The sequence below is a fragment of the Ascaphus truei genome, chromosome 22 (genome assembly GCF_040206685.1).
Source record: "Ascaphus truei isolate aAscTru1 chromosome 22, aAscTru1.hap1, whole genome shotgun sequence".
In the NCBI taxonomy this organism is placed as follows: domain Eukaryota; kingdom Metazoa; phylum Chordata; class Amphibia; order Anura; family Ascaphidae; genus Ascaphus; species Ascaphus truei.
This window is the reverse complement of record NC_134504.1, coordinates 7,059,367-7,077,436: the sequence shown is the minus strand read 5'-3', so window position 1 is coordinate 7,077,436 and position 18,070 is coordinate 7,059,367. Positions and strand designations below refer to the sequence as shown.

The 18,070-nt window shown below is 46.2% G+C and overlaps 1 protein-coding gene across 3 annotated transcripts in view; it reads left to right on the top strand.

Annotated features, from left to right (window-relative positions):
* LOC142472708 (uncharacterized) overlaps positions 1-16,121 on the top strand; it is a 201,745-nt gene extending 185,624 nt beyond the window's left edge. Inside the window, exons 1-4 of one of the 3 annotated variants that reach the window (XM_075579836.1) lie at positions 6,092-6,932; positions 7,840-8,325; positions 8,773-8,883; positions 13,024-16,121. In XM_075579836.1, the coding sequence (XP_075435951.1) occupies positions 7,917-8,325; positions 8,773-8,883; positions 13,024-14,705 (2,202 nt within the window). In that variant the 5' untranslated portion in view covers positions 6,092-6,932; positions 7,840-7,916 and the 3' untranslated portion in view covers positions 14,706-16,121. Of the gene's footprint in view, positions 1-6,091; positions 6,933-7,839; positions 8,326-8,772; positions 8,884-9,218; positions 9,373-13,023 lie in introns of those variants that run through there. The other 2 variants (XM_075579837.1, XM_075579838.1) reach the window with 2 other exon arrangements.
* Positions 16,122-18,070: the final 1,949 nt, after the last annotated feature.

Sequence of the window (18,070 nt, the reverse complement as noted above, 5' to 3'; positions counted from 1 at the left end):
TTTGGAGTACTGCTCATTATCAAACCATTAAACTAGCTCCTGTAGTGGAAAACTTACATTTTATTTGGTATGTTTATATTGCAGTATTAATATAGCATGATTAAAATAGGTGTTAATATTAATACATACTTCGCTGACGTTTCTAACTGATTGGTTTTACCCTGCCGACCGGGTAGCCGGGTACCCGGCCGGGTACAAGGCACCAAATCCTCCGGGTACCCATTACCCGGTTTTTAAAAAAAAATGAGGACCCGGTCCAACACTACTTTAGAGAGATAGAGCCAGATGGCTCTTTTTTGTATATACAGCTGAACCCCGTTATAACGTGGTCCACCCGATCCGACCCCGTTATAACCGGGATCACGATAAAAAAATTTGCCACCGCGATCAGGGACTCTGCGTCTGCCTGAGGGGAGGAGCTGGGATAACTCTCCCAGCTCTCCCTGAGTCCGGCGTTGCAATGGCAGCCCCACAGTCTGCAGTAGCAGCTGATCTGTGCAGAGAAGCTGTGAGTCTGCGGGGGGGGGGGGAGGATCTCATGGAGTCAGGAGAAGCCGGGCTGTCAGCTATCTCTGTGTGTCCCCCGGCCAGGAACCAGCTCCCTTCTCTCCACCCCCAGCGGAGGTATGGTGTGTGTGTCCTGGCCAGGAACCAGCTCCCTTTTTAAAAAAATTTTTTTTCAAAACGGGAACCACACTCAGGCCACGTTATAAGCGGATCTGCGCTGTAGCGGATCGCGCTATAATGGGGTTGAGCTGTACTATGAACGGTGTGATATCGCATGTTTAGTGTCTCAGTCAATGACGAAGAATCCTCCCGGGGGGGGGGGGGCACAAGCAGCAGCACAGCAAAAATGAACGGAGAGAGGCTGATGGGGCTAGCTAAAAATAGACTTTATTGAAACAGCGTGCTGACAGATCCTCTGATGCGTTTCAGCCCACGGGGCCTTTGACATCCCCGGGAGGATTCTTCTGCATCGCTGTTTGCTGCAGGCACGCCGGGTTGCTGCTGCTCCTGAGCCCTCAGTCACGATCCTACGCTGTGTTCCGTCAGTCTGAAGCGACATCATAGCCGCCGGTCACGTGACGGCCCACTGCAGACTGAACAGTTGCAGGAGGGTTGGCGGCAGGAAGATCAACGTTGCATCGCAGAAGCCACGGCTCTACACGCTGACTTTACAGCTTACACCAGATACAGTGATTACATCACTCGCCAGAGGTCTGATGGATCAAATGAGCGACACGGATCATCAAGCTATGATATTGCCCACTTCATCTGAATCGTGAGTCTTTCTATCTCAGTGCCACTAGAGCTCTTTTGGAGCCAGCTGCTGGGAAAGACATTGTGTGAATACTTAATGCTAGAATGCATAGCTATGTGGAGTGGGTAATTAACATTTACTGACCATGTCTTGGAGTTATACACAGCAGCACCCGTGATTATCCTTCTGAGCACCTGAGGGGTTAAAACATCGTGTTTTGCCCGTGTATATGTCTCAGTTAATGACAGCAGATCTTATTAATATCTATACATCCTATTGAGATACATATTTGTATTCGTGCTTTTTTCCTTTTTATGCATGTAATATACAACACTGTTCCCTCAGTTACGTGTGGAATTAACATTGGGTGTATACGCACATATGATCATCTGTGAACATTTATAGATATGTTTAGTAACTTTATTAGAGAGCATTACATTAACATAGTTTATTTTGGTAACCGGTTTTTAATTTTTGGGGGATCTTGATTGCATCATTCAAGCTTCTTCTAATATATTGTTGTGCACTGGCTGTCCATCATTGGAATTCACTTTATATGTTTGTATTTTTGAATTATTGTCTGTGGTTTTTTAATGTGGTACCTGGGTAGACACCCACGCATTGTCCCAGCCCGGCGTCCTATCTCATTCACCTGGACGGGGGCTGGTTCATTTGGGGAGGTGGAGCCTTTAATGATGGCCACTGCATTGAGTCTTTTACCCTTTGATAAAGCGCCCACAGGGCGCGAAACGCGTAAGTGTTTATCACCCTGTTTTGAGAGATGTGCTAATAAATTTTTCAAAGATTGCCGGTTCCAGCCCTTGGTTTTTCATCACTGCCTCTCCGTTTCTTCACTTGCGGAAAAGGCTGCGCTAGCAAAAACATTAATCAAATAGTAAACGCATTTCTGAGCCAGAGCGACAGAGAGTAAAAAGCCCCCAAATAGCATGCACTCGCTATTCAAATTATAATAGTTTGTACTTGTATAGCGCTGCTAGTTTTACGTAGCGCTTTACAGAGACATTTTGCAGACACAGTCCCGGCCCCGTAGCGCTTATAATCTATGTTTTTGGTGCCAGGGAGATAAAGTGACTTGCCCAAGGTCACAAGGAGCAGACACCAGGAATTGAACCAGGCTCCCCTGCTCCAAACTCAGTGCCAGTCAGTGTCTTTACTCACTGAGTCGCTCCTTCAGCCCTAATTATTAAAGAATATGAATGTGGCTAAGAGCCAGTGGAGGCTGAAGGGTAAACCAGTGCAAGATTGCATTGGTTCACTGGTAGTGAAAGACCAGAATGTCCCAAACAGAGGTAGTGATTACCAGTAATAATGTGTGTGATTAAAACAAGTTTAATACGGTCCTATAGACAATGTAAAATACAGGGAACACAAATATAAATACAGGAAAGGCTTGTTGTAAAATAGCTACGCTGACTAGGTCTTGGCAGCTATGCTTGCTATTGAACCCCTCCTTGTAACACCTTATGCCGAAAATCAAGCACTCAGTGCTTCAGTAATATGTGAACAGCTCCCCTTGGGTGTGCAATGGGGCAATATCGCAGAATCTGATGGAATGGCTGGTGAATAGGTATATCACTGTTGCGTCAGGTTCATGACCCAACAGCTGAAAACGAGGAACAGGAGAGAGGTATACAGACCTGCCTCTGATAATATCAGCTGTGGTAGTAAGTAACACAGCCCTGCCAATACGGATAAACATTGTTTGGACCGGTAGGGGCGAAAGGAGATGCTGAAAATCGCATCTGGGGAACAGGGGTTACTGGGACCTCGTGGGACTGAGACCTTGTTTGTACAAGTCCTCGGTTCCCAAATAACTGGAAGTATGTATCGAGCGAATGTTGTCCCTGTGAGGACCTAGGATGCTAACGGAGTGACGTCAGCGGATGTACCCAACGTACTTTTAGCGTAGAGAGTAGATGACTTTCTCAAGTGTAAGCTATTTGCAGGCTTCTCTCTCTACCCTCCACCTCTGGATTGAACCTCTGGCTCAGAGAGCAATTTGCTATTTTAAGATTATGAACTTAAGAATCGCTATGGACTGTGAGGCTCTGAACGGCATCAGCTTACATACCTTTCCAGCCTCCATCCGAAACCATGTTAGACTAAGTGCCGACCAATGGGCAAAGAGATTCAATCTCACCTAACCCCAATTAGATGATGGCCCAAGTCTCCATTGTGCACTGGCCGGGTTGAGTATATTACCAGCCCACCACACAATGGAGCCTTACAAATCACAACAGTAAAATACCCATAGGGAAATAAGTTGTTTTACAGGGAAACATACAGTAATACACAGAGTGTAAGAAATTTTGGCTAACCCTGTTTGCCTCCAAATATCCCCCTCATGTTCCAGAAGTCTGCCCTGCAGCTATTTCTCATAAGGGGCCACCCATACAAGCCAACCCACTTATAAGCTTGCACAGGCAGCTACGGGACCACGAGTCCAAGGGAATACAGCATATCATGCATTAACTGGCCCACTGGGCTTACATAGTTAACCCCACTCCCGGTTCCTATCTTATAACCCTATGGGGGGGGCAGTATAAGGTGAACAGAATTACAGGGCAACACAGTAAGGTACAATATTAGAGCCAAGAGCTGACACTCTCAGCCCTTGCCATTCGGTTTCAGGTGCTGCCCGCCGGGCTCCACCTTTATTAATGAAGGCCGGCAACGCCCTACCATCACAGACCCGACTTGTAGAAAAATAGAAAAGGCTTTTAATGGAACACAAACATGTTAAAAAATGAAAAACATCCAAAAAAGGACCTTCCACGTGTTTCACATCGCTAGGGTATTTTCTCAAGGAGTATAGAACACAAGTCAGACGCTGAGTTGATATAGCGCCCACATACTGTATGACATCACCAATCATTCGTTAGTAAGATCCAAAACATGGGTGTAGAGAATTAATGAATTCATTATAATCATAGATCCATTAAATGAATGACATGCCTATGATAGACAGTTATAACATCACATTAAATATGTGTAATCTGTATGATTCATTGATTACTACGAAATGTAGACTGCAGGCTTAGCAATAGTGCCCAATGCCAGGCAGTAGCTGCAAAGGCAAACAAGATCTTGTCTTGCATCAAACGGGCAATGGATGGAAGGGAAGTAAACATAATTATGCCCCTTTACAAAGCACTAGTAAGACCACACCTTGAATATGGAGTACAATTTTGGGCACTAATCCTAAGAAAAGACATTATGGAACTAGAGAGAGTGCAGAGAAGAGCCACCAAATTAATAAAGGGGATGGGCAATCTAAGTTATGAGGAGAGGCTAGCTAAATTAGATTTATTTACATTAGAAAAGAGGCGTCTAGGAGGGGATATGATAACTATATACAAATATATTCGGGGACAATACAAGGAGCTTTCAGAAAAACTATTCATCCCACGGGCAGTACAAAGGACTCGGGCCATCCCTTAAGGTTGGAGGAAAGGAGATTTCACCAGCAACAAAGGAAAGGGTTCTTTACAGTAAGGGCAGTTAAAATGTGGAATTCATTACCCATGGAGACTGTGATGGCAGATACAATAGATTTGTTCTTAAAAAGGGACATCATTTTAGATGGGAAAGGTATACAGGGATATACCAAATAAGTATACATGGGAAGGATGTTGATCCAGGGATTAATCCGATTGCCAATTCTTGGAGTCAGGAAGGAATTAATTTTTCCCCTTAATGGGGTTTTTTTGTTTGCCTTCCTCTGGATCAATAAATAAGTATAGATATAGGATAAAGTATCTGTTGTCTAAATTTAGAATAGGTTGAACTTGATGGACCTACGTCTTTTTTTTTAACCTCACCTACTATGTAACTATGTCTGGACCGCGTATACACTTTGCGATGTAGCAATACAAATGGAATAATTAGAATTGAAATTATGAGTAAAGAGACCTGGAGAGTCCATAGGAAATCAGATGGTTTGTTGCACCTCTGAGGTTCTGACACAGAGCATGAAAAAGGCAACAATGTCTTGATATTGTGGTTTGTGATCTACAGTCCCAGATATAATTAACCCTTAAGGGGTACTATCTTCCATCATACTGGGTCATTTGTGGGCCATCTCGTTCCCACCAGCCGCTCCCTGCCCCCCCCCCCCCCATCAATATTTTTAATATCACAGTCACATATCACTTTTTTACTTCTTTTGTTTGACCTTATAAAGTTTAATTTTAACTGTATCATCTTATTCCATTGAATGGCCTATGAAGGGACACTGTTACCTTTGGACAATATTTTTCCAGCCTAATTTCATGTTTTCTATGAGTGCAATATAAGGGACCTTTCCGTTGATTTTTCTTAACCAACCACTTTTGTACATATGTATATTATTTTCCCTTTATGCACCGTGTGCACAACATGTACTATTACTAGCAGGATTTGGTGATGTATAGTATGTATAAATGTGCAGTACTTTAGTGTTATTACAGCCTCAGGGGTTATATTATATCCAGGTTACCTCCTTCATATCAGCATTGGCCAAAAGGGAGGAACTGAAGCAGCTTTACTGCAATGTATTAAGGACCAAGAGGAGTATACACATCTACATGCAGAATAACTCTCTCTCTCCCTAGCACAGTCTCTGGGAAATGTTACTGTGTTGCTTCTATGTGCCACTCGATCTATAGTGTATGTCTTTAAAAACTACAACTCCCATGATCCCCTGCGTGTGAGCATGCGCAGTAGGACACAGGGCTGTGACCTGGATGTAGCTGGCAGGGAGGGGAAGAAATTAGTTCTGCACAGAAAGTCCTGTCAGGAATGTAACGTGTCTGTGACTGATATAACCAGAGACATGTTACTGATGTTGGATTATTAGCCCCTTACTGTGTGTGTGACACAGAGGGGAACTGCAGGTCCTGCTATACCCAGCCTGCACCCACACAGGGGAACTGCAGGTCCTGCTATACCCAGCCTGCACCCACAGAGGGGAACTGCAGGTCCTGCTATACCCAGCCTGCACCCACAGAGGGGAACTGCAGGTCCTGCTATACCCAGCCTGCACCCACAGAGGGGAACAGCAGGTCCTGCTATACCCAGCCTGCACCCACAGAGGAGAACTGCAGGTCTTGCTATACCCAGCCTGCACCCACAGGGGGGAACTGCAGGTCCTGCTATACCCAGCCTGTACCCACAGAGGGGAACTGCAGGTCCTGCTGCTATACCCAGCCTGCACCCACAGAGGGGAACTGCAGGTCCTGCTGCTATACCCAGCCTGCACCCACAGAGGGGAACTGCAGGTCCTGCTGTACCCAGCCTGCACCCACAGAGGGGAACTGCAGGTCCTGCTGCTATACCCAGCCTGCACCCACAGAGGGGAACTGCAGGACCTGCTATACCCAGCCTGCACCCACAGAGGGGAACTGCAGGTCCTGCTATACCCAGCCTGCACCCACAGAGGAGAACTGCAGGTCCTGCTGCTATACCCAGCCTGCACCCACAGAGGGGAACTGCAGGTCCTGCTATACCCAGCCTGCAACCACAGAGGGGAACTGCAGGTCCTGCTATACCCAGCCTGCACCCAGAGGGGGGAACTGCAGGTCCTGCTATACCCAGCCTGCACCCACAGAGGGGAACTGCAGGTCCTGTTATACCCAGCAGGAAAAGGCAGGTTCAAGAGCGTCTATGAATTGTGAGTCACAGGGATCTATCCCTGATTTTAATATTTATATAGGGATGCTGGTGGATTAACTACTGAACAGTTTTATATACAGTAATGGGATTCAAGCCTTTTGTGTATTGCAACTATATCCTCTGGGTTAGATGAAGACCACTTAGATTTTAAGCTCTCCGGGGCAGGGATTTAATTTCCTATTATCTGACTTTGTTGCACATTGTATTATTATTCCCTGTATTGTTTTGTCTTTTTTTGTAAAGCGCTAAGTACATTGTGGGCGCTAAATAAAGATACGCTGCAGGGGTCTGCAACCATACTGGTCTTTCTGCACCTACATGCGCCTCTGTCGCTGGCCTGGGCTGCCGTTCCCCAGCTGCTGCGCCTCCCTCACTGTGCTGCCCGTGGCTGCGATGGGGGGGACACGGGCAGCGTTGGTTGCGCCCCCTGTTGCCGCCGGACATGTCCCCAGCTGCTGGCAGGCCTCCTACACTGTCCCACGCCTGGCCTCTCTCATGGGTGCTTGCCGATGATCTGCCCCGGCCAGGCCCCCCCCGCAGCCACCGGCAGCGCAGTGAGGGAGAGAGACAGGCCCAAAGTTCGTGTGTGTGTGTGTGTGTGTGTGTGTGTTTTGGGAGGTTAGTGTTATTCTTATGGCTGTTAATTTCTGACTCTCTATACTCTGGATTTTATGCTAGGTTGTTATGTTATAATATTATCCTGAGCCATTAATGTATTTTGCAGTGTTTGAAATTAAGTTCCTGTTAGAAGACGGAGAATATGATTGTTTGGTGTCCCTGTCTCTCTGACTCCTTTGGGGTTGTTTTGTGTTAATAATGTTAGATTTGAAAGCTTATATTAAATGCTGTATATTTATCTAAAAAAAAACAGATCATACTAATTACATTTCTTCTTTTATATACAGACAGAGCTGACATATAGCAGATATAAATCAAGGACCCTCCTATCAGCAGCTTCAGAGGAGCACGTCCCACTAGTAGCATGGACAGAGGAGCACTGCCCGCTACCAGCATGGACAGCGGAGCACTACCCACTCCCAGCATGGACAGAGGAGCACTACCCACTACCAGCATGGACAGAGGAGCACTGCCCACTACCAGCATGGACAGAGGAGCACTACCCACTCCCAGCATGGACAGAGGAGCACTACCCACTACCAGCATGGACAGAGGAGCACTGCCCACTACCAGCATGGACAGCGGAGCACTGCCCACTACCAGCATGGACAGAGGAGCACTGCCCACTACCAGCATGGACAGAGGAGCACTACCCGCTACCAGCATGGACAGAGGAGCACTGCCCGCTACCAGCATGGACAGAGGAGCACTGCCCGCTACCAGCATGGACAGAGGAGCACTGCCCACTATCAGTATGGATCCACACTTGCTAAGTGAGTATTGTAGATATTTTGGTGGCTCTGAAATCTGCAAGGAGATTTTGCAGATATGTGGGTCAAACACCCAAACGAATTAATTTTGTGTTCCTATTGAACCAATAGCAGGTAAGATGTAAGATGTAATTGAAGAGAGAAATGCAGGTACACTGTAACGTGGTACAGAATACCGATCTGCCGGTGCTCCGGGGCAAAAGGGAATCCAGAAGTCCCAAAGAAAGCATTGGAGAAAAGGACTATGAATAATATTGAATTTGTATCGCTCCTTTTCTCCAAGATGTAATATGTATTCATCAACTTTATTCATCAATTTCTGCAAGAAGGGCTCCTAAAACATTTCTTTACGACGGATATTACATTATATCAATATCAGAGAAGGGGAAATCACTAGAAGAGCCCCAACTCCCAGCTTTACATGATGGATTTTCCTTTTCTTGTTGGCAGGTTTCCCAGCGGTTGTACAGGAGAGGTTAGAGATTAATTCAGAGAGAGAACCGAACAGTGAGGCTCATGTGACCACAATAAAGAGTGAAATAGATTCATTTCCTGTTAGTGGTAAGTATGTCCTCACTTTATTCAAATTTTGCTTAAAAAATGGACTGAAATGTCTACAATATTAAGGAAAATAACATTAAAGCATGGATACAATGATAAGCTACATGTTCTATTAATGCATGTTATAGTAAAAAACAAACACACATGATTTGTCTAAGGTTATATTGAGAATATTATTATCATTATTGAGATTTGAACATTGGTAACTCCAAAGACTCCAACATGTTTTCAGCACTCAGGGGTAATAATAAAGTACAACCAGTTACCTATCCCCTTCCCTTAGGAATCAGTATACAGAATTTATGTATAGTGATATCACAGGAAGAGTTCCCACTCCCAGCTTTACATGATGGATTTTCCTTTTCTTGTTGGCAGGTTTCCCAGTGATTGTACCAGAGAGGTTAGAGATTAAGTCTGAGAGAGAAGAACCAAACACTGAGGCTCATCTAACCACAATAAAGAGTGAAATAGATTCATTTACTGTTGATGGTGAGAACCATAACATTCTTTTGACAAAGTTTATCTGGTTACAAGTAGTATGGTCACCTTTAGGGAATACTCAGGGTTAATTGTTTTCATAGGAAGTCCCTAGCCTGGTGTTTATTCTCGAACCAAGCCACAAGTAGCAGAGTTACAGGAGCAATATGTCTCTCATACAAGTATAAAGGTTGGAAATGCAGAGTTTTGGTTCTCTGACCAACAATGGAGCACGTTTGGAGAAAACAAAACAATTTTTCTACCGTTTGACCAGTGTATTCTGCCTGTGCTCTCAGACCCGGAATACGAAGATGATGCAGAAGCTTCTCTCTGCTAATTTCTCTATTCTCACTTTCCTCTCTCTGACCATCACTTCATCTCTCTCAACTCACCTCTCCACCTTCACTTACCCATGAGTTCTGTGTTCCCTGTGTTTCATTAAGCTAAGAAGTCTCAACTCCACGTTGCTCTCCTCCCGCTCTTCTTTATGCTACTCTGCTCACCCCGACAACCTTGTAATGAACTACAATTCTGCCCTATCTTCCTCTAATGCTCTACATGCCCTTCTAACCGCAGGCCTAAGCTAACCTGCCATACATGCTTTGCTCCTGCACTCGCTCCTACGAATACTCCCTGTATGCCCGCTGAGTGGATCCAGGGCTCCCAGACTGTAAGGAATTCACTGCAGGAATCGTTTGTCAGACTCAGGAGCTTCTCCATGTGACAGATGAAGCCCAGCCTGTTTTTAATTTTAGGCAAGGTGGGGATTGCCGACTGCTTCCATACTGCGGCCAGTTGACATCTGGTAGCTGTGCAGATGTTGGAAACCAGCCTGTTCTCCTGTCTAGATAGGGCGTCAGACGGTCTGTTTAGTATGAAGAGCCAGGGATCCAAATCCAAGTCTACTTGCAGGATTCCCTGGATCCATCTTCTCACCTTTTGCCATAACTCTGTTACCCTGGGGCAGGCCGACATCACGTCGATGAAAGAGGCCTGAACTCCACATCCCTTTGGACAGTCTGGAGGGTAGCCTGGGGTAAACCTGGAGAGCCTTTGGGGCATTGGGTACCACCTCATCAGTACTTTGTACCCATTTTCCCTGATTACTGTGGAGATCGAGCACTTGGCTACTGCTAGGAGGATATCGTCCCATGAGTCCTTGTCTATTTAATCCCCCAAATTATTTTCCCATTGGGTCATATATTTTAATTTATTGTTGGCATGGATGGGGGACCCAACTTCCGTTCCATATATACGGGAGATAAGCCCTGCTGATCCCTCTTCTCTTAGACATTGGGTTTCATATTTTGTCAGGGGGTCCCTGGGGCCCAGACTTTGATAGAAGGATCTGACTTGCAGTTAACTAAATTTATTCTGCATGTTTTTTTCCTTTTGTATGTCTGCAAACGGTATAATTTTCTGATCGGGCCCCATATCACTTAATCTAGGAATCCTGCCTCCCTCCACATTTGAAAACTCCTCTCCAGCAATCCCGGACTAAAGAGTGGCTTCCCGAATGTAGGAGTCATCAGGGATTTGGTGGTTGTCGGGGTGTTTTTGTGTTTCAGTGATTCCCATAGTCTTAGCGAGTGTGTCATTGTCGGCAGATGTTGGCTGACTATACTTTTTGGATATTGGGATCCATATTAGGTGTTTAAGATCTGATGCTATGTATATAGCCTCCTATAGATATGGAGATAAGTCCGTGATGTAACCACCACACAGAATGTCAGTCCTAATGTACATGTATATTCTCAGAGCGTGTGTTGATAAGCGCTCTGAATCAATGGTGACATATATGTGGTGTATAAGTATAACATCTATGCAAGGCAAGGTAGATATCATCTGTATTTGACTACCTGCTAACGTGTAACTGATGTATTAGTCCCATTCAAACACTATAAGCTGCCTGCCATAAGGGTAATACTGAAGGAGGCGCTCCGTGAATATAGCCCCTAGAGCCTAATAAAGCAAAGGTCTGCAGGTATAAGATCAATATGAGAATTGATGTAAACACCCAATTTGGGGTACCTTGAGCAATGCTTTATTTGCTCCAGTAGTGTAGACAAATGTGGCTTGGCTACGGGACTAATGAAGGGAGTACTAGTGCATCCTTAATAAAGTCATAGGCAGCTGCTCGTGAAACGCGCGCGTCGGCAACTTACCTACTCCAACACGCGGAGTGTGTTGGTGGTTACTCCAACACGCATCTGTGTGGTGGTTACATCACGGACTTATCTCCATATCTATAGGAGGCTATATACATAGCATCAGATCCTAAACATCTATCAAGGATCTCCATATGTATACACTACTTAACTACCTTTAGTTAAGTTACAAATGATCACAGTCACGTGCTGTTTGACACATTTTTCTGATTTTAAAGCCCATTTTTTTATTCATTGTTCACCAATAAAGTATTTTAACAAAATAATCATACATTTAGCTTGATAGAGTGCTGATATACTTGGTTTCCTTTTCTTCCGTATACATTAATTCTCTACCTAGTAAGCACCTCAACGTGGTTCATATTGTAGCGGTGCGGGAGTTCCCTCTGTGTGTAGCGATCCATATTAGGTTTTGGAGTTTATAAGGGGGCGATAAAGAGCTTTCCAGCTCGCTCCATCTCCTAGAGAGGTGGTCAGAATGCCCGAAGGTTAGCTGGCTCAGCTGGGCAGCCCTATAATATGAGATGAGCCCCAAATGAACCTTGTTATAAGGGACTGCAGGTCAGATATTTCCCTGTGTATCACTGGGATCGGCAGCATTTGAAACGGTACAGAATCTGCGGGAGGAGATTCATCTTCACTCATTGAATTCGCCCTATCCAAGACACATGCCCCTAAGTCGTCCCTTAGGGTCTTCAGGAGCCTGGGGTAAATTTCCCTATATAGAGTACTGCAATTGTAATGTTCACGCCCAGATATTTTATGGGTGACGATTGCCACTTAAAATCTAAATTTAGTTCCAGTAGTTTGAGCCATTTGTGTTTTTAATGTTTTCGGAGGACCAAAAGGGTGTGGAGAGCTGCTTTTTTTGTGAAAAATGTGGCTTGCTGTGGATATCATCCAGATATGGCTAGACCCCTGTGATGAGTACAATCACTTTTATAAACATTCTGTGAGCTGTTATTAGCCCAAAAGGATGGGATGTGAAGTGAAAGGGGTTGGTTGGAACACAGAACCTCAGGCATTTCTGATGATAATTTTTATTTGGCACAGATTGTGAAAATGTTGCGGAGGGAAAATCGTTAATATTTAGCAGCAGCATGAATGTGAGAGGAGAAGGAAAGGGAGGAGTCAAATATTTCATCAAGGCAGCGTGCTTGGGAAATTGGATACATACAGTCAAAACTAGTAACAAGAAAGGCGACACACCCACACACTGGAGTAATTGGCTGGGTTTAGATACCCATGTAGTCTTCTCCCACCTACCTTTACACTATATATTTCTGTCTGGTTGGGATGGTATAATTAACTCACTAGTATGATAGACCAGGAGTTCCTTAACTTGACTTTCCATTGCCAATTTCAATGTTAATATTGATTTGGAGGATGTACATAAGTAGTGATAACGTTAATTCTGCAAGTATTTTTTATGCATAATTTTCATTACAGATTTAAAACATTTGAGTTCTCTCTTTTTTTTATTTACTTCTATTAGAGAACTGCCTGATTGAGGAGAAGAGCTGGAGCTCTGATATGTGCATGAGCCCCTGCGACCCAGAAGTGCTAAAAAGTAATAATTTCTGCCACGTGTTGGACACGTGCAAGGAACCAGGGCCACAAGATGGGGAATTCTCAGGCCTTGTACAGCACATGGCACAGACTGATTCTAAGTATGATTCAAGCAAAATATATGAGAGAGATTCAAGAAGCTGCCGCGGTGCTCAGCTTTTTGTCTGTTGTGAGTGTGGGAAAAGCTTCTCACTGAATAGGGACTTGCGCACACACATTTGTGTTCACACTAGCATGCAACCCTTTACCTGTACAGACTGTGGGAAAAGTTTTTCATTGAAGGAGAAACTCCTTTCACACCAGGAGATTCACTCTGTGGAGAAACATTTTAATTGTACGGAGTGTAGGAAGCATTTCAGCGCGAAGAGCAGTCTCCTCAGACACCAGAAAATTCATATAGGGGAGAAACCTTTCACATGTACAGAGTGTGGGAAAAGTTTTCTGCAGAAGAGTGGTCTTCTCATACACCAGAGGATTCATACAGGGGAGAAACCTTTCACATGCCCAGAGTGTGGGAAAAGGTTTTCAGAGAAGGGCAACCTCCTCGTACACCAGAGGATTCATACAGGGGAGAAACCTTTCACATGCTCAGAATGTGGGAAACAATTCAGTCTTAATTCCAGCTTCCTCACACACCAAAGGATTCATACAGGGGAGAAACTTTTCACATGTACAGAGTGTGGGGAAAGTTTTTCAAGTAAGAGCAGCCTCCTCGTACACCAGAGGATTCATACAGGGGAGAAACCTTTCACATGCACAGAGTGTGGGAAAAAATTCAGTCTAAATTCCAGCTTCCTCGTACACCAGAGGATTCATACAGGGGAGAAACTTTTCACATGTACAGAGTGTGGGGAAAGTTTTTCAAGTAAGAGCAGCCTCATTGTACACCAGAGGATTCATACAGGGGAGAAACCTTTCACATGCACAGAGTGTGGGAAACAATTCAGTCGTAATTCTAGTTTCCTCGCACACCAGAGGATTCATACAGGGGAGAAACCTTTCACATGTACAGAGTGTGGGAAAAGTTTTTCACGGAACAACAACCTTCTCGTACACCAGAGGATTCATACAGGGGAGAAACCTTTCACATGCACAGAGTGTGGGAAACAATTCAGTCTTAATTGCAAGTTTCTCGTACACCAGAGGATTCATACAGGGGAGAGAAACCCTTTCACATGTACAGAGTGTGGGAAAAGTTTTTCACGGAACAGCAACCTTCTCATGCACCAGAGGATTCATACAGGGGAGAAACCTTTCACATGCACAGAGTGTGGGAAACAATTCAGTCTTAATTACAGCTTCCTCATACACCAGAGGATTCATACAGGGGAGAAACCTTTCACATGTACAGAGTGTGGGAAAAGTTTTTCACAGAACAGCAAACTTCTTGTACACCAGAGGACTCACACAGGGGAAAAACTTTTCACATGTACAGTGTGTGAGAGAGGTTTTTCACAGAAGAACAGCCTTCTCGTACACCAGATGAGGCACATAGGGAAGAAACCTTTAACATGTACAGACTGTGGGAAACAATTCTGTCAGAAGCCGAGCTTCCTCAAACACCAGAGTATTCATACAGAGAAGAAACCTTTCACATGTACATTGTGAGTAATAATTCCATATAAAAAGCATCTACCTCAAACACCAGAGTATTCATACAGGGGAGAAACCTTGTATGGAGATTGTGTGTCCAGATCTAAGTGGGAAGTTAGAACCAGGAGTTGGAACAAGGAAGGGGTTAAACAAGGTATAGTATAGTGAAGTACAGTTAATTGTTATTACTTATAATTAACTTAGATCCTAGAGTATATTACTTGTTTAATAGGATCTTCTTAGATCTCTATGCAGGGTAGTTGGTGCTTTGAACACCTGGCAATCCTTTAGAGATATAGAGCCAGACAGCGTTTTTGTATACCCTGCTGAACCCCGTTTTAACGCGGTCCTCGGGTCAGGAGAAGCCGGGCTGTCAGCTGTCTCTGCGAGTCCCCCGTCCAGGAATGAGAGAGCGAGACGGCCAGGAACCAGCTCACTTTTAAAAAATTTTTTTTTCAAAACAGGAGCCACTCTCAGACCGGGTTATAAGCAGATCCGCGTTGTGACGGTGAGGGGGTACCCAGGCCATTAATAAAAATATTTGGCCCACCTGGGTGCCCCTGAGCCATATTGGGGAATTGTGAGTGTCAGCTCTTCAACCCAATCATGGCATGTAACTGTATTTATAATAAAGATGTATGTGTGTTTTTACTGTTCCAGGAGTGCCAACCAGCGGAGAGGTGCAGGGCGTGAATTTCAGGGGTGATTTTATGTTAAAGTGTTGTCAGGGTGTGTTTGGGTAGAAGTGGGCCAGTGTTGTGGGTTACCCCTGAAAGGTACTCAGGAATCCCCCCCCCCAGATTCCTGAGGACATGAGGAACTCAAACCACTGGATAAAATCCTCCCTAGAAAGCAGTTTGCAGCTCACCGCCAAATCTCCCTGCTTCAGCACAGACCAAGAACAGTAAGACCGGGCAGGGAATTGAATTACATTCAAAGGTATATGCCCAACAACCTCAGAACCCAAGGGGGAGGGGGGTCAGTATAGATGTGTTTAGTAACTTTATTAGAGAGCATTACTTTAACATAGTTATTTTGGTAACCGGGTATTTCATTTTTGAGGGATCTTGATTGCATCATTCATGTAACCAAGCTTCTTCTAATATATTGTTGTGCACTGGCTGTCCATCATTGGAATTCACTTTGTATGTTTGTATTTTTGAATGTTATTTAATTGTCTGGTTTTTTAATGTGGTACCTGGGTAGACACCCACGCATCCCGGGACATTCACCTGGACGGGGGCTGGTTAATTAGGGGAGGTGGAGCCTTCAGGTGTGGAAGTGCTATTTAATGATGGCCACTGCATTGAGTCTTTTACCCTTTGATAAAGCGCCCAAAGGTCGCGAAACGCGTATGTGTTTATCACCCTGTTTTCAGAGATGTGCTAATAAATTTTTCAAAGATTGCCGGTTCCAGCCCGTGGTTTTTCATCACTGCCTCTCCGTTTCTTCACTTGTGGAAAAGGCTGCGCTAGGAAAAACATTAATCAAATAGTAAATGTGTTTCTTTTCTGAGTCAGAGCGACAGAGAGTAGGCAGAGAGTGAAAAGCCCCCAAATAGCATGCACTCGCTATTCAAATTATAATAGTTTGTACTTGTATAGCGCTGCTAGTTTTACGTAGCGCTTTACAGAGACATTTTGCAGACACAGTCCCGGCCCCGTAGAGCTTATAATCTATGTTTTTGGTGCCAGGGAGATAAAGTGACTTGCCCAAGGTCACAAGGAGCAGACACCAGGAATTGAACCAGGCTCCCCTGCTCCAAACTCAGTGCCTTTTACTCACTCAGCTGCCTCCTTCAGCCCTAATTATGAAAGAATATGAATGTGGCTAAGAGCCAGTGGAGGCTGAAGGGTTAACCAGTGCAAAATTGCATTGGTTCACTGGTAGTGAAAATACAGAATGTCCCAAACAGAGGTAGTGATTACCAGTAATAATGTGTGTGATGAAAATAAGTTTAATATGGTCCTATAGATGAAGTAAAATACAGGGGACACTGAAATGTGTGCATGTGCTGTCTCTTCCCCCCCTCCCCGTGTGCATGTGATGTCTCTTCCCCTCCCCCTGTGTGCATGTGCCGTCCCCCCCCCGTGTGCATGTGCCGTCTCCCCCCTGTGTGCATGTGCTGCCTCCCCCCCTGTGTGCATGTGCTGCCCCCCCCCCTGTGTGCATGTGCTGCCTCTCCCCCTGTCTGCATGTGCTGTCTCTTTCCCCCTCCTCCTCCCTGTGTGCATGTGCTGTCTCTCCCCCCTTCTCCCTGTGTGCATGTGCTGTCTCTCCCCCTCCCACTGTGTGCATGTGCTGTCTTTCCCCTCCCCCTGTGTGCATGTGCTGTCTTCCCCCCCTCCCCCTGTGTGCATGTGCTCTCTTCCCCCCCCCCCTCCCCCTGTGTGCATGTGCTCTCTTTCCCCCCCCCACTCCCCCTGTGTGCATGTGCTGTCTTTCCCCTCCCCTCCCCCTGTGTGCATGTGCTGTCTTTCCCCCCCTCTCCCTGTGTGCATGTGCTGTCTTTCCCCCCCCCCTCCCCCTGTGTGCATGTGCTGTCTTCCCCCCCTCTCCCTGTGTGCATGTGCTGTCTTTCCCCCCCTCCCCCTGTGTGCATGTGCTGTCTTCCCCCCCCCCGTGTGCATGTGCTGTCTTCCCCCCCCCCGTGTGCATGTGCTGTCTTTCCCCCCCCTCCCCCTGTGTGCATGTGCTGTCTTGCCCCCCCCTCCCCCTGTGTGCATGTGCTGTCTTCCCCCCCCTCCCCCTGTGTGCACATGCTGTCTTCCCCCCCCCTGTGTGCACGTGCTGTCTTCCCCCCCCCCTGTGTGCACGTGCTGTCTCCCCCCCCCCTCCCCCCCCCCTCCCCCTGTGTGCATGTGCTGTCTTCCCCTCCCCCCCCCTGTGTGCATGTGCTGTCTTCCCCCCCTCCCCCTGTGTGCATGTGCTGTCTTCCCCCCCCTCCCCCTGTGTGCATGTGCTGTCTTCCCCCCCCCTCCCCCTGTGTGCATGTGCTGTCTTTCCCCCCCTCCCTCTGTGTGCATGTGCTGTCTTCCCCCACCTCCCCGTGTGCATGTGCTGTCTTCCCCCCCCCTCCCCCTGTGTGCATGTGCTGTCTTTCCCCCCCCTCCCCCTGTGTGCATGTGCTGTCTTCCCCCCTCCCCCTGTGTACATGTGCTGTCTTCCCCCCCCCTCCCCCTGTGTGCATGTGCTGTCTTCCCCCCCCTCCCCCTGTGTGCATGTGCTGTCTTCCCCCCCCTTCCCCTGTGTGCATGTGCTGTCTTCCCCCTCCCTCCCCCTGTGTGCATGTGCTGTCTTCCCCCTCCCTCCCCCTGTGTGCATGTGCTGTCTTCCCCCCTCCCCCTGTGTGCATGTGCTGTCTTTCCCCCCTCCCATGT